The 13,267-nt window shown below is 53.7% G+C and overlaps 2 protein-coding genes across 3 annotated transcripts in view; both read right to left on the reverse strand.

Moving 5' to 3' along the window:
• Positions 1–4,226, reverse strand: part of ARID3C (AT rich interactive domain 3C (BRIGHT-like)) — a 6,978-nt gene extending 2,752 nt beyond the window's left edge. Inside the window, exons 1-3 of the mRNA XM_011980150.1 lie at positions 3,912–4,226; positions 1,975–2,047; positions 53–236 (exon numbers count right to left, since the gene is read on the reverse strand). Coding sequence (XP_011835540.1) covers positions 53–236; positions 1,975–2,047; positions 3,912–4,226 — 572 coding nt within the window. The remainder of the gene's footprint in view (positions 1–52; positions 237–1,974; positions 2,048–3,911) is intronic.
• A 6,635-nt stretch (positions 4,227–10,861) lies between these two features.
• On the reverse strand, positions 10,862–13,215 carry SIGMAR1 (sigma non-opioid intracellular receptor 1). 2 transcript variants are annotated; one of them, XR_001006087.1, is made up of 3 exons: positions 13,015–13,215; positions 12,793–12,885; positions 10,862–11,761 (listed from the first exon to the last, which is right to left on the reverse strand). XR_001006087.1 is itself a non-coding variant. In XM_011980067.1 (3 exons), exons 1-3 carry the CDS (start codon positions 13,111–13,113, stop codon positions 11,753–11,755), a joined length of 372 nt encoding a protein of 123 aa, XP_011835457.1. In that variant the 5' UTR covers positions 13,114–13,215; the 3' UTR covers positions 10,862–11,752. The 2 variants fall into 2 exon arrangements, 1 of the variants encoding a protein (XP_011835457.1); XM_011980067.1 differs by having other exon boundaries at positions 10,862–11,979; positions 13,062–13,215.
• Positions 13,216–13,267: the final 52 nt, after the last annotated feature.

Below are 13,267 nucleotides of genomic sequence, written 5' to 3' on the forward strand. Positions count from 1 at the left end.
CCCCAGCCCGACCCCGTGCCCCCTTCCCTTCCGCTAGCGCCCCTGGCCTCACTGGGTGCGTAGAGTGAAGGCGGCCGAGGTGATGGTGGTGGGTAGGCTGAGGCCGCGCGTGACTTCCCGCCACACTTTGCGGTTGATGACTTCCACCAGGCCGCCCTTGGCGGTCACCAGACGAAACAGAGCGTACAGGTCCAGCACCTGCTTCGCCATGATGGGCACGCGGTTCACTGGCGTCCCTGGTGGGGAGCGGGCTGCAGTCAGGACACTGAGACTAAGACCCTGTCTACAGCATCCCCGGGGACTAATACGGGGCGGGAGCCCCGGGGAGGGCGGGAAAGAGGGAGACTTGGTCAGAGCCCACGGAACCCCAGGGCCTCTATTTTAGCAGGAAGGACAGGAGGCTAGCACAGGGGTGGGCAAAGTTCTGTAAAAGGCCAGATGGCTAAATGATCTCTGTCACAACTACTCAACGCTGTCATTGTAGCCTAAAGGCGGCCATAGAGAATACCTAAAGGAATGGATGCGGCTGTGTTCCAATAATATAGACTCTGAAATTCGAATTTCACCAGTCTGGAGATGTTATTCATCTTTTAATTTTGTCCCCCAACTATTTAAATAAGTAAAAACCATTCTTATCTTGCAGGCAGCTGGGTTTGGCCTGCAAACTTTAGTTTGCTGTCCCCTGGGGTAGACCGCAGGAAGGACTTCCGGACAGTGCTGAAGAGCCGGCCTCCCCTAAGCAGCAGCCCCCGGGTGGCTGCCCAAGGCTGGGGGATGACGGGCGGGAGAAGAATCAGCTCCCGCCTCGGCCCGCCGACTCCGCAGCCCGCGCCGCCCCCGCCGGCCAGTCCTGACAAAGGGGCCTGTCTGCGCTGAGCGATGGGCCCCAGTTAATTCCTTACCGATCCCGTCCCCTTCCGCCGCGCCTTTGGACCCGAACAATTAGCTGCGGCCTGATTAATGGGGGAAAATTATCGGCCCCGCGGGACCCCCTCCCCCTGCAACTGGAGCGGTGGGAGGCAGGGACCGAAGGGAGGCAGAGCTAGTGGGGAGGGGCGGGCAGGCAATGCTGAGATCGGTTCACACCCGCTACCCCAGTGGAGGGGAGGCCTCGAGGAAGGGCCAGAGAGGGGACACTGGAACCAGAATGGGCCTCCCTGGGAACCAAAAGGACTTAGGGCCCTACTGAGGGTCCCAGGGAAGCAAGGGACCCGAAAGGGGTGCTGGGGCTAGGGCGAGGGCCGGGGGCGGGAAGTGGGCCAGCAGCTGCACTAAAAGGGGGGGGGGGGCGGACAGTGCAGCCAGTTAATTAGCGGCTTATCAGGTTGCGCTCTGAGTGAGTTAATTAGCTTTGTAGAGAGAGATAATGAGTCAGTGTTCCGTCCCATGAATCTGGGGAGAAGCTGAAGTGATGGACTGCCACCCAAACTGATGCCCTCCTAGACCCTTCTTGCGTTCTCCTCCAGCTCTGACATTCCTGGAAAGGAATTTCTCCTCCTGCACAGCCTCAACTCACATAGTGCACAGCCTCAACTCACATAGTCCCCAGCCCGCCCCTTGGGAAGTCCTTCCTCCAGTCTAATCCCAGTCCTTCCTGCTGTAGAGCACATGAGGTGCAACCTGCCTTAATCAAGGGAAAACAGGGAAGACATGACTGAAGGAAGGACCCTTGACAGAGAACCAAGGCATTTTCAGCCCTCTGATTCTGGGACCCTCCCACCCCAGGCCAGCCTCCCATCAGTTCCCCCTCCCACCCTCCCAATTGATTCCACACTCATTAACCTGCCAGTGGGCTGGCCGCTAATTAATCCTGGGGTGGAGGAGGGGGGCAGGGTCAGAGGTTAAAGACGCTATTGAGGGCCCAAAGGACAGGTGCTGCCAAGCTCAGGCCTCTGCAGGGAGAACCCAACCGGGTTTCCTGAAACGTGGTAAGGGGGCAATTCCAGGGCCCTTCCCCCACGTCATGCCACTCACCCCTCTTTTGCATGAAGCTAAACAGGTCATCCAGAAATTCCTTCCTCTTGGGGTCTGCATCGAGCTCATACAGCTGGGGAAGGATTGGGGTCATTCTACAGCTCTGCTGACCCCCCTCCCTCCCTAGACCCCAATTCAGGTTGTACCCTGAACAAGGGTCCCTAGCTGAAGGAGTCAGTAGGATCTCAATGTGGACTCCCTGGCATTAGCATTAGGCTCTCTCCGCCTAGGGGCAGGCAGGGGTGCCTTTTCTAGTACATACAGAGACTGGTACTGGTAGTGGTGCCCTTGGCCATTCAAACCACCCATCTAGGGAGTAAGGGAAGAGAGGAACAGGATGGAGCTTGGAGGCTCAGCCTGCCCTCTGGGGCCCAGTCTTCCCCTACCCTCATGGGAAATTTAGAGTCCCAGGAAGGAAGCTAGGCTGGGGTTGTATTCCAGACTGAGGAGACAAACATATATCTGATGCTCTGATTCATTCATGCAAGGACTTCATGCTGTTCACATCCCTGTATGCCAGGGCTGGGGGTGAGTGAATGGCAGAGACGCTTCTAACCCACCCCTCAGGCAGGGTGATGCTCAGAAGCTCCTAGGTTGACACCCAGTGCCCTTCAGCTCATCTTCTGGTCTGATTTCCTTTCAGAGGCAGTTACCCTACCTACTACGGAAGCTGCTAGAGAGGCAGTGGCCCTGTGGGGTCAGAGTTTGAAGGATCCACAGACCAGCTCAACTCTTCCTGGTAATCTGGAGTCCCACCTCCTGTATCAACTCCCGAATACCAGCCAAGGGAACCACCCCTAGAGTCACTGACCCAGAGTAACAGTCCTTGAGTAACACCTATAGATAATATTCTGTCATATCATCCCCATAAGAATCCCCAGAATAAAAAACAAAATACCCATGAGTAATAAGCCCCAGATCCACCTTTAGAGCCACATTCCCACAAAAACTGAGCCCTAAGTCTTAGATGGATACCCACAAATAATACATACACTCTCCAAGTAATAACCCTTAGAATTATACCTAGGAGAAACAGTCTCTAGAGCCATATATCCAGAACAGAGCCCTGAGTAACACTCAGTTTTACACCAATGCCAGAATACTACTCACAGATTAACACTTTTCGAATATACCCAGACCAACATCCTACAAGTTAACACCACCAGAATGGCACACCTGGAGTCACAGCCCTGTGTAACACCTTCGTAGTGACAGCCTTGAGTAGTGTCCTTAGAATAACACCCAGAGGGGTTCTCCAGGGAGAAAGAACCTCAGATTAAGGCCCTGTGAATGAAGTCTTGTCATTCTGAGTTGCAGAGGAGCCCTATAGTCATACTGCGGCTGTAGTGGCTATCACAGGCTAGGAACTATCATCCATGGAACTCAGGCCAGGGAGAAGATTTGCATGGGGCTGGGGTTAGGGGGATGTGACAGGAAAGAAAGGAGAGGTGTATCAACCTGCCAAGGGAGTGATAACCTCCATTCTGCTTCCGAAGACAGAGGAAGCAACTGGGACACCCCCACTGGTCCCCGGAATATGACCTTGTGACTTGATGTGTGAGAAGGTAGGTAGGGTGGTAGGTAGGAATCCCCAGCCCCCAGACTGCCTTCCCTACACCTGGCTGGGCATGGTGGCTCATGCCTGTAATCTCAGCACTTTGGGAAGCCGAGGTGGGAGGATCACTTGAGCTCAAGAGTTCAAGACCAGCCTGGGCAATACAAGGAGACCCTGTCTTTACAAAAGAAATTTAAAAAAATTAGCCAGGCATCTATCTTTCCCTCCCTGTCACTATCCTCCAATCTTCCCTCTGTCTTTCTCTAGGTCTCCGTGTCTCTGTGTCTCTTTTCGTCTTGCAGAGACTGCTATCACCTGGCTCTGCTTTCGCCAGAAGAGGGAGATAGGGGAGAGGGCCGGACATCGAGGGCGTAGGTCCTACCTGCTTGAATTGTTCCTCGTAGGTCCACTCGTGGGGATGGAGTCCAGGGGGCTGGCTAGAAGGTGAGCTGGGGCCCTGGGCCCCTGGATGGTTCTCCTCAGCTGCCTCCTCCTCTGCCCTGGCTTCCTCCCCCTCCTCCTCATCTTCAGCATCTTCCTCTTCCTCAGTCCCAACCTCCCCCAAGGCCCCCTCAGGGGCCTGTAGGGTCCGGTGGTCAGGCAGGGGAGGCCCGGGTGGCAGCAGCGAGCGTGAAGGGGCCAATGGCCCCACCCCCTGGGCCAGCCGAGCTGCCTGCTGCTTCTGCAGGGCCTCCATGACAGCTTCCAGGCGCAGTCCCCCAGCTGAAGGGGGCCCTGGTACCAGGCGGGACCCCGAGGAAAGGGCCGCCTGTGGGGGAGGAAATTATGGGTGCTGGGCCCTGCTGCCCCCATAGCCCCCAACACAGGGGGAGGTGGTCATGGATTCAGGGAAGTGCAGGAGTCACAAGGAAAGAGGCAGAAAGATGGCTTTCCCAGAGGTGAACAGAAACAGGACCAGACCCCGGGAATCAGAAATGGCCATTGACTGAGGACTGGAAGAGTGAGCAGATCAGAGAGGGTGACAGGGACCAAGAGACATCGGGAAATGGTGAAGGGAGGGAGAGAGAAAGAAAAGGAGAAGGGGGGATGTCCGACAGAGGCAATGATAGGAAGATGTGAAAATAGAGATGGAACAGGGTGACAGGAGAGAAAGAAGTGAGGTGACACAGAGACTGAGAGGGACCAAGATGCAGAGAGGCAGAAATATCAGGCAGAGACAGGGTAGAGAGACAGAGATGGAGAGAGATAGAATATTGGGTAGAGAGACAGGGAGGGTAAGAGAGGTAGAGGAGCAAGAGATAAAAGACCTAAGTGACAGGTAACTCAGAGACGGACAGAAACGGAGAGACAGAGGCGGAGATAGACAAATAGTGAGGCAGGTGTTGAGAGACAGGAAAAGACCAAGACAGCAGGAAGCAGACAGAAAAGAGAAATTAGAAAGAGATAGTGAAATAGAGAGGGACCGACTGAGACAGGACGGGGAAAACAGCCGGAGAGAGGGGCAGAGGACAGGGACCAAGGAGTCGCCGGGATGGAGGGCGGTGGGGCAGAGCCTGGGACGGGCACGGGACCGGATGGGCAGGAGGCGGCGGAGTCGCGACGCCCCGCTCCCTCGCTCCGGGGGCCCCGCGGCCGCACTCACCTGCCTGGCGTGGCCCGCTGCCCCCGGCGTCTCCACGGCGCTGCCTTTGCTCTGCCCGCCTCCCTGGCGGCCCTGGCCTCGACTGGGTCCCCGCGGTGCGCTCCCGCCGCCCTGCGCTCCTCTGGCCGCTGTGCGCTCACTCGCCGCGTTGCTTGCGGCGGCCGCGGGGGCGGGACCCGAGCCGGACAGGGCGGGCGGGGCGCATGGGGAGAGGCCCCTGTGGGCTCTGCCGCTCTCAGCCACCCAACAGGTGTCTCCCACCTTCCTTCCAGCCAGCTTCGGGGGCAGGGGGCGCTGGAGAGCTGCAGGGGAATCGTGCGAAAGTGAGGGCTCCACCGCCACCGGACTCTGGACCAGAGCCCCGCCCAGCCTCACAAGTCGTGCCCCGACACCCACACTCAGCACTGGGCTTCCACACACAAACAGCCGCGTCCACACACCAACGCATCTTGTCACAAGTTCAGGCGCACAGCTGCCCAGTCTCACATGTTCGGTGACATGGTCACCACAGTGCCAATGGCCTGGGCAGGCTGCGATCAGGAGGGGAATCCCTCTGTAAGATGCTTGGGTGTGCGTGGAGGGTCTGGTCAGAATAGAAGCTTCTCCCCTTGCCTTGACCACCCCTGCCCTGCCCACGCGCTGTCCCCAACTGCAGGCATGCTGCGGTTTGCACACATGCATGCACACGATGGTGGACCCACAAGGATGCACTCACACACACTCAGAGGTCTTTAAGCTGACTGCACACTCAACGCATGCAGATACACAGCCACACACAGGTTTTGTCTCTTTTGACATTCTATTAGGGACATTTTCTTTTCTTTTCTTTTTCTTTTTTTTTGAGACAGAGTGTTACTCTGTCACCCAGGCTGGAGTGCAGTGGCGCAATCTGGGCTCACTGCAGCCTCTGCCTCCCAGGTTCAAGTGATTCTCCTGCCTTGGCCTCCTGAATAGCTGGGATTAGCTGGGATTACAGGCACCCAACACCAGGCCCGGCTAATTTTTCTCTTTTTAGTAGAGATGGGGTTTCACCATTTTGGCTAGGCTGGTCTTGAACTCCTGACCTCAAGTGATCCACCCACCTCAGGCACCCAAAGTGCTGGGAATACAGGCGTGAGCTACCGTGCTCAGCCTGTATTATGAAAATTTTGAAACACAGACAAGTGAATAGTGTAATGAACCTCTGGTACTCATCATAGGTTTGTTTCAACAGTGAACAGCACTTCGCCCATGTTCACACACATTCTCCACCCATGTGTGCCTGACTCCCACATGTGTATCTCCAGACCCCCTCAGCCCACTGCTTTACGCCCTCCCCCAAACTATTCCCAAGATGCTGAAATGCCGTTCCTTATTTGGGGGTTCTGAGTGGCAGGCTTCTCAGAATTTCTGCTCTGAACAGCCTGAACCCCACTCCTCCCAGGCATCCTCATACTTCCTATTTCTTCCTGTGCCCAAGGGGACCACCTACCAAAGCGAGGTGAGGTGATGCCAAGTGTGTAAGTGAACAGCAGGTGTCTGTAGGGGTGACACCTGCATAGGTATGAAACTGTGGCACCAGGGACTGTCTTCTGACCTCACACCCAGAAGGCAGGAATCCTGACGCGAACTTTGTGTCCTCCCTCCTCCCTTGTCCTCCCCCAATCAGTCCACTTCTCTCAGCCTCAGCTTGCTCTGGCTCAAACCACCAGCTCTTCTGACCAGGATCCCATGGTGGGTGCCTCCTCCCTGCTCTCCCTGCCTCCAGCCACCACCCTTCTCTGCACCCTTCTATGCGCAGCTCCTACTGCAGCACTAAGTCCTGGTACCCTATGACCCATTCCTGGCCATGCTGAGGCTCAGCCCCATTCATACCTTTGGCTGCCCTAGTGTCCTCCACCTCAGATTTCAGACCTCTGAGCCCATCAGAACCCCCCAGCCTCCAGAAGCTCCTGTCGGTACTGATGCCTCCTCCCCCATGGCTTTGTTTGGTGTGAGTATCCTGGGGCAGAGCCAAGCCTCCTCCTCTGCCCAACCCTCCCTGATGCTGGGAGGGGAGAATCAGTGAATGTGCCAGGCAGACAGACATGCCCCGGTAGTCTACTGGAAGACTGGAGAGCAGAGGGTAGCGATCCACAGAACCCTTGTGCCCTGCTTGCTCCCTTTCCCCCACCACAGCTTCCCCTGGCTGTTCAGAGAAGGTGCATGGACAAAGGTAGGTGGTCAGAGTCTTCCTGGAAAGGCAGGAATTGGCTTGGGGAAATTCCAGTTCTGAGTGTTTGGAGAGTGCTTTGTAGGGTTTGGGTTGACGGGCAAGGGACTGGGCAGTCACTCCCACAGCTCCCAAATCAATCAAGCGAAGTTAATCCACTTTTGGGGTCTGGGCCAGGAGGACTACAACTGGGAAGGGCTGAGGGGAAGGAATATGCTTGACTGGGACTTGGTTTATCTCTCTTCGTCTGTGAAAAGGAAAGGCTGCCTCTCACACCCACAGTCTGGTCCTATACCTCACAGAGACAGAGACAGACCTAGACCTTCAGAGACCCATGCTTCATTCATCCAACACATATTTATTATTATTTTTATTTTTTTGCCAGGCACTGTTGGACACAGGAGCAAATAAAACAAAGTCCTTATTATAATGGTACAATACTAAGTGGGGGAAATATACAGTGTGTCAGATAGTGATAAGCACCATGCAGAAAAATGTAGCTGCGTTGGGGGGAACAGAAGGGGGGCATTAGTTACCTATTGCTGTGTGACAAATCTCCCCATAATTTAGCAGCTTAAAACAAAAAACATTTATTTTCTCACAATTCTGTGGGTCTGGATGGTTCTGACTCATTATCCTCTAAGGTGCTGTAGTAAAAAGGTTGGCCAGGGCTGCAGTCATCTGAAGGTTTGACTGGGACTGGAGGATCTACTTCCAAGATGGCTCACTTGCATGGCCCTTGGCAGGGGGCCTGTTTCCCTGCAATGTGGGCCTCTCCATAGGATTGGTTGTATGTCCTCTCAACATGGCAGTTGGTTTCCCCCAGAATGATCCAAGAGAGACTCTTTAGGCAGCAATGCTTTTTATGGCCTAGTCCTAGAAGTCACACACTGTTATGTCTGCCACATTATTTGTGAAAGTACATAACTGAGTCTAGCCCACTCAAGGGGAAGGAATTTAGGCTTCACCTCTTGAAGGACAGAGCATCAAAAATTTTGTGAAGGTATTTAAAATCACCATGCAAGAGATAATATTATATAAGTGTTGAAGAACTCAGTGAGCAGGAATTGAAGGAGGGGAGGAAGACAGCTATGGCTATGTGGATACCTTGGGACGAGCACTGCGGTCAGAATAGCAGGTGCAAATATCCTGGGACAGAATTTTGCTTGATGTGTTGGAAGAAAAGCAAGGAGGCCACTGGGTCGGAATAGGGGGACTGAAGGGGTGAGCGGTTGGAATGTCTGATCAGAGGAAACATGGGCCTTGGAGTAGGCCCTTGTAAGGAGTGAAAGGACAGAATGAGATGGAAAGCCATTGGATATGTCTCGGCAGAGAGTGAAAGTCTGACTGGCTGCTGCAAGGAGAACCCTCCACACAGGATGCATGTGTGATCAGTTAAGGGACCATTGCAATAGTCTATAGGCAACAGATGATGGTGTCTTAGACCAGGGTGGGGGCAGTGGAGGTGAGAAGACACGGTTAGAGTCTGGATATATTCTGCAGACAAAAACAGTATTTGATGATGGATCGCATCTGGGACGTGAAACAGACGTGTCCAAAATGACTCTGGGCAGCTGGGTAAATGTAGGTGCCCTTAATTCAGAGAGTAAAGACTACAAGATGGTGGTGGTGTGGGGTTGGGAATTTGGTTTGCTTTGGATATCTCAAATCTGAGATACCTATTAGACAGTCAAGTGGAGATGTTGAGTAGAGATGAAGGCAGTAAGATTTCCAACTCCGGTGCTCAGGGAAGAGATTTAGGCTGAGACAGAAATTTAGAAGTCAAGATATATAGATGGTAAAGTCACAGAATCACCTGGGAAGGGGTGTAAACAGAGAAGAGGTTTGAGGACTAAGCCCAAGAAAGTCAGAGAATGAGGAGATAGGAATCCAGTAGCTAGGTGCAGTGGCTCACACCTGTAATCCCAGCACTTTGTAAGGCCAAGCGGGCAGATCACTTGAAGTCAGGAGTTTGAGACCAGCCTGGCCAATGTGGTGAAACTCTGTCTCTACTAAAAAAAAAAAAAAAAAAAAAAATCCAGAAAAGGAAGAGTAGTGTCCCAGAAGCTAAGAGTGCCTTCAGAGTGATTACCTGTGTCAAATGAAAGCTGAGAATTATGAAATGACCAACAGATTTAGCAGCAGAGATTAGGAGGGGCCTGGGAGCCTAGCCCTTTGTGGACGTTTGGGAGGAATGACAGGGCAAGCTGGGTCATCCCTGACATGTGGACTCTGAGCCTAGAGGCAGAGCTGGGTTACAGAGTAGGAATCCCCCAAGGAGGCATGGCTTTGCAACCTGGGGTCAATGGATAGGAGCCAGCCAGAGCCTACTATGCCTGACACGGTGGTAATGGGGGTGAAGAGTCCGGGTCAGGATGGCCAACTTACCTGGACTCCACATTCAGTTGTTGTTTCTAAATGCAGTTATACATATAGTCTTTCAGATTTGTGTTCATTAAAATCTTAAAATATCTAATTTTTATAACCATGTTTCTTCCATTTTTAAAATACCAGGAATCCTGAGAAGCAGGAGTGATCTATGCCTTACCCTCAGAACAGGGCCAGGATGAGGGTGAGGCATACTTGGTGTGTAGGATGCAGAAGTTAAGGCAAGAGCAGGGTCTCTGGGAATGAATGCACTTTAGGCACCTCTCTTGCCTTACCTGAATCCTGGCCCTACCTACCTCACATACTGCCAGGTAGTGTGCCTGCCTTTCACTGTGGGAGCCTCCACATTAGTGGTGGGTCCTGAAGAAGGTAGACCATAGACTGGAGGAACTCCTGTTCTGGGTAGGGGCAGACACCACGCTGGGAGCCTCGAAAAAAATCCAACTGAGAACAACTATGCCTTTCAGCTAAAAAGTGGATGCACACTGCCACCCTGTGGCCATCCAGGGGAAGATTCTTAGGACTGTTCCCAGGATCCCACCGGCAGAGGTAAGGCCAAGACACACTCCAGGCCACCCTGCCCTGAATTTCTCAAATTGTGGCATTCACAGCTGTGTTGGAGAGAATCATTGAACAGGCTGATCTCTGGCAATGGAGCTCAATAGTCTGAGCTACTGACTCAAAGAGTGTCTTAGGTGATTCTAAGGCACACTCAAGTATATAGTCCCTACTAGTCAAAAGCCACTGTCTTGTGAGGCACAGTGGCTTGTTTCTGTTATCCCAGTTACTCTGGACACTAAGGGAAGATCACTTGAGGCCAGGAGCTGGAGATCAGCTGGGGCAACATAGCAAGACCCCGTCTCTAAAAAAAATTTAAAAAGCTAACCAGGCATGGTGGCATTTGCCTATAGTCCCAGCTACTCATAAGGCTAAGGCAGGAAGATTGTTTGGGACCACAAGTTCAAGGCTGCAGGGAGCTATGATCATGTCGCTGTGCCACTCTCCAGCCTGGGCAACAGAGGAGACCCCGTCTCTTAAAAACAAAACAAAACAAAACAAAAAAAACCATGAATCACACAGCAAGAGAGAGATCTTCCTGAGGTCCCCAGGAGTCAGAGGCTTTTTCCGGCTGCTCAGACACACAAAAAGATGGAACTGATCAACAAATCTTTATTAACAGAAACAGAAAGATGGACAGAGAATGCAGCAGGGGCTGTCTGAAAACTGTGATGTGTGTGTGTGTGTTGTGTGTGTAAAAGGCCTTCTCCAGGCCAGGAAGGCCCCCTTGGAATCAGGCCCACCTGCCTAGATCCCCTCCTCAGTGGCGGGTCCTGGTCTGAAACCAGCTTCTGCATCATATCCCCAAAGGAAGAATGGGGGCCTTTCTGGAATGGAAGATGCTGACTTCAAGCATTCTTCACATTACTCTGGTTCCCCAGCTGAGCTTGGTTGCCGAGGGGGTTGGGGACAAGCCACAGGGGCACTTGCATAGCAGGGGAGTAGAATGGGGATAAGGCATATGGTGAGGACAGGGGAGAAGGGGAAGGGCATCATAGCTGCATGTGAAGGGGGCCTCCAAAAGGCAGCTCCTCTTCCCCCTCATCCCCTCAAATTGCTGCTGGGTTGAGGAGTCAGACTGAGGCAGTATAATACCCTCCCCCATCCTTAACTCCAGAACCCGTTTGGTGGGGAGGGGGTGGGAAGCTGTGGAGCTCTGGAAAGGCCTGAGTTAGTGAGTCAAGCTTGTGATGTGTGTGTTTGAACACAACTGGCTCCCTTGGTATACCAGGGGCTCCCTATCCAGATGGGTATGAATGCATGGTCCTACTGTACACACAGGTCTCAGTATCTATATGTGTCTCATTAGTTCCCATGGTTCTCTGTGTTTGGATACATAAGCATGGATATCCCTGCTCATACAGCAGGAACTCAGGATCTGCATGGTGTATGTCCCTGTCTGTAAACATGGGCTCCAGCAAGTGGATATGTGCGGGCCTGCCCGCTCCTGTCCATCCACAGGTCTTCCTTCAGGCCTGGCTGGTCAAGGATCCTGGCCGAAGAGGTAGGTGGTGAGCTCAAGCCGGAGGCCCCGAGCATAGGAGCGAAGAGTATAGAAGAGGGTGAGGAAGTCCTGGGTGCTGAAGACAGTGTCGGCCAGCGCGAAGGCCAGGGTGGATGGGATGACACCCCGGCCGTACTCCACCATCCATGTGTTTGGCCCCCACTCCACAGCTGTTGCCTCACCAGGCCCATGAACTACCGTCTCCCCTGGGGGACAGGGAGCACCCAAGTGAAGAGCCAGCTCTGCCTTGCCCTTCCATGGCTGCTGCTTTCGTGGCCCATGGACTAACTAGGGGTGGGGAATGGAGAGGGAGCTTCAGAAAAACAAAAGGCCCTACCTCACTGGGCTGGCCCATACGGCTACTCCTAAATGTTCTGTGGCATCATCTGACCCATGTCCTCTCTTGGGGGAAGCCATAGACGGCTACCTCGCTTGGCCATGGGCCCACTGTATGGAAGTCTGCACTCCCAAGCCTCACTTGAAACAAGCAGAAATTTAGCTAAACCTGGGCTGGGCTTGTAGCTAGGAAAGGGGTAGTTCCAGGACTTCTGAGGCTTTATCTGAAAAGTGTACCTGTTCAACCACCATGCCTGCGATGCATACACCCAACCTCAAATGTACTGGGAAGTCCAATGCTCTATTTCTTAAGCAAATTGTTGCACTATTTAAAAAAAAAAAGATAACTGTTTGTATTGTCTTTTGGAGTATTGAGAGCATTTCTGATTACCCACTGTCTCCCCAACAGTTGTTGGAATACTGTCTGGGCAAAATTGTGCCTGGGCAGATAAAAATCAGACATGTTTAACAGGAAGTTGTTATGTTTTGTTTCCCCTTGACAGAGGAAAGCAAGAGTCCCTCAGCTCTGCCCCAACCAATCACCTGTGGCTTATGGGAGGGTGGAGGAAGGGAACCATGAGGAGGGCCCCCCAACACACTCCTTTTCCATGCCATGCTCCCCGCAATTGTGGGCACCTCCCGCGTGAAGGCACCCACTTCTCTGACAGAGCCTTCTTACCCACCTGGGTAGAAGACCTCACTTTTGGTGGTGCCCTCTCTCCACTGGTGGAAGGTGCCAGAGATGATGGTATCCGAGATCTCAGCCCAGTAGCGCCCTGAGTGACAATCGCATGGACACTATCAGGGTATTCGCGCCATCGCACGGCCCAGCCAAACATCAGACAGGAGGGCATGGGCCCCTCTACAACCCCAGCCTCCCAATCCGGCCCGCCGCTAGCACTGACCCGAGTGGCCGCGGGAGCCTAGGGCGGTGCCGAAGAGCAGCACATACTCGGACAGCGAGGCGTGCAGAAGGCACATGGCGCCCATCCAGCCACCCGCATTCACGAACACCCACTGCAGCTCCTCGTCGGGCAGCACGTGGCCTGGGTGCAGCCGCCGCAGCTCCACGATCAGCCGAGAGAAGGCCAGCTCGTGGTCCAGCCCTGGCGGAGGCAGAGGGGCGGCGGAGTCAGGGCCGGCACCGGTCCTGGGTCC

This window comes from Mandrillus leucophaeus, unplaced genomic scaffold, assembly GCF_000951045.1.
Source record: "Mandrillus leucophaeus isolate KB7577 unplaced genomic scaffold, Mleu.le_1.0 Scaffold208, whole genome shotgun sequence".
Lineage (NCBI taxonomy): Eukaryota > Metazoa > Chordata > Mammalia > Primates > Cercopithecidae > Mandrillus > Mandrillus leucophaeus.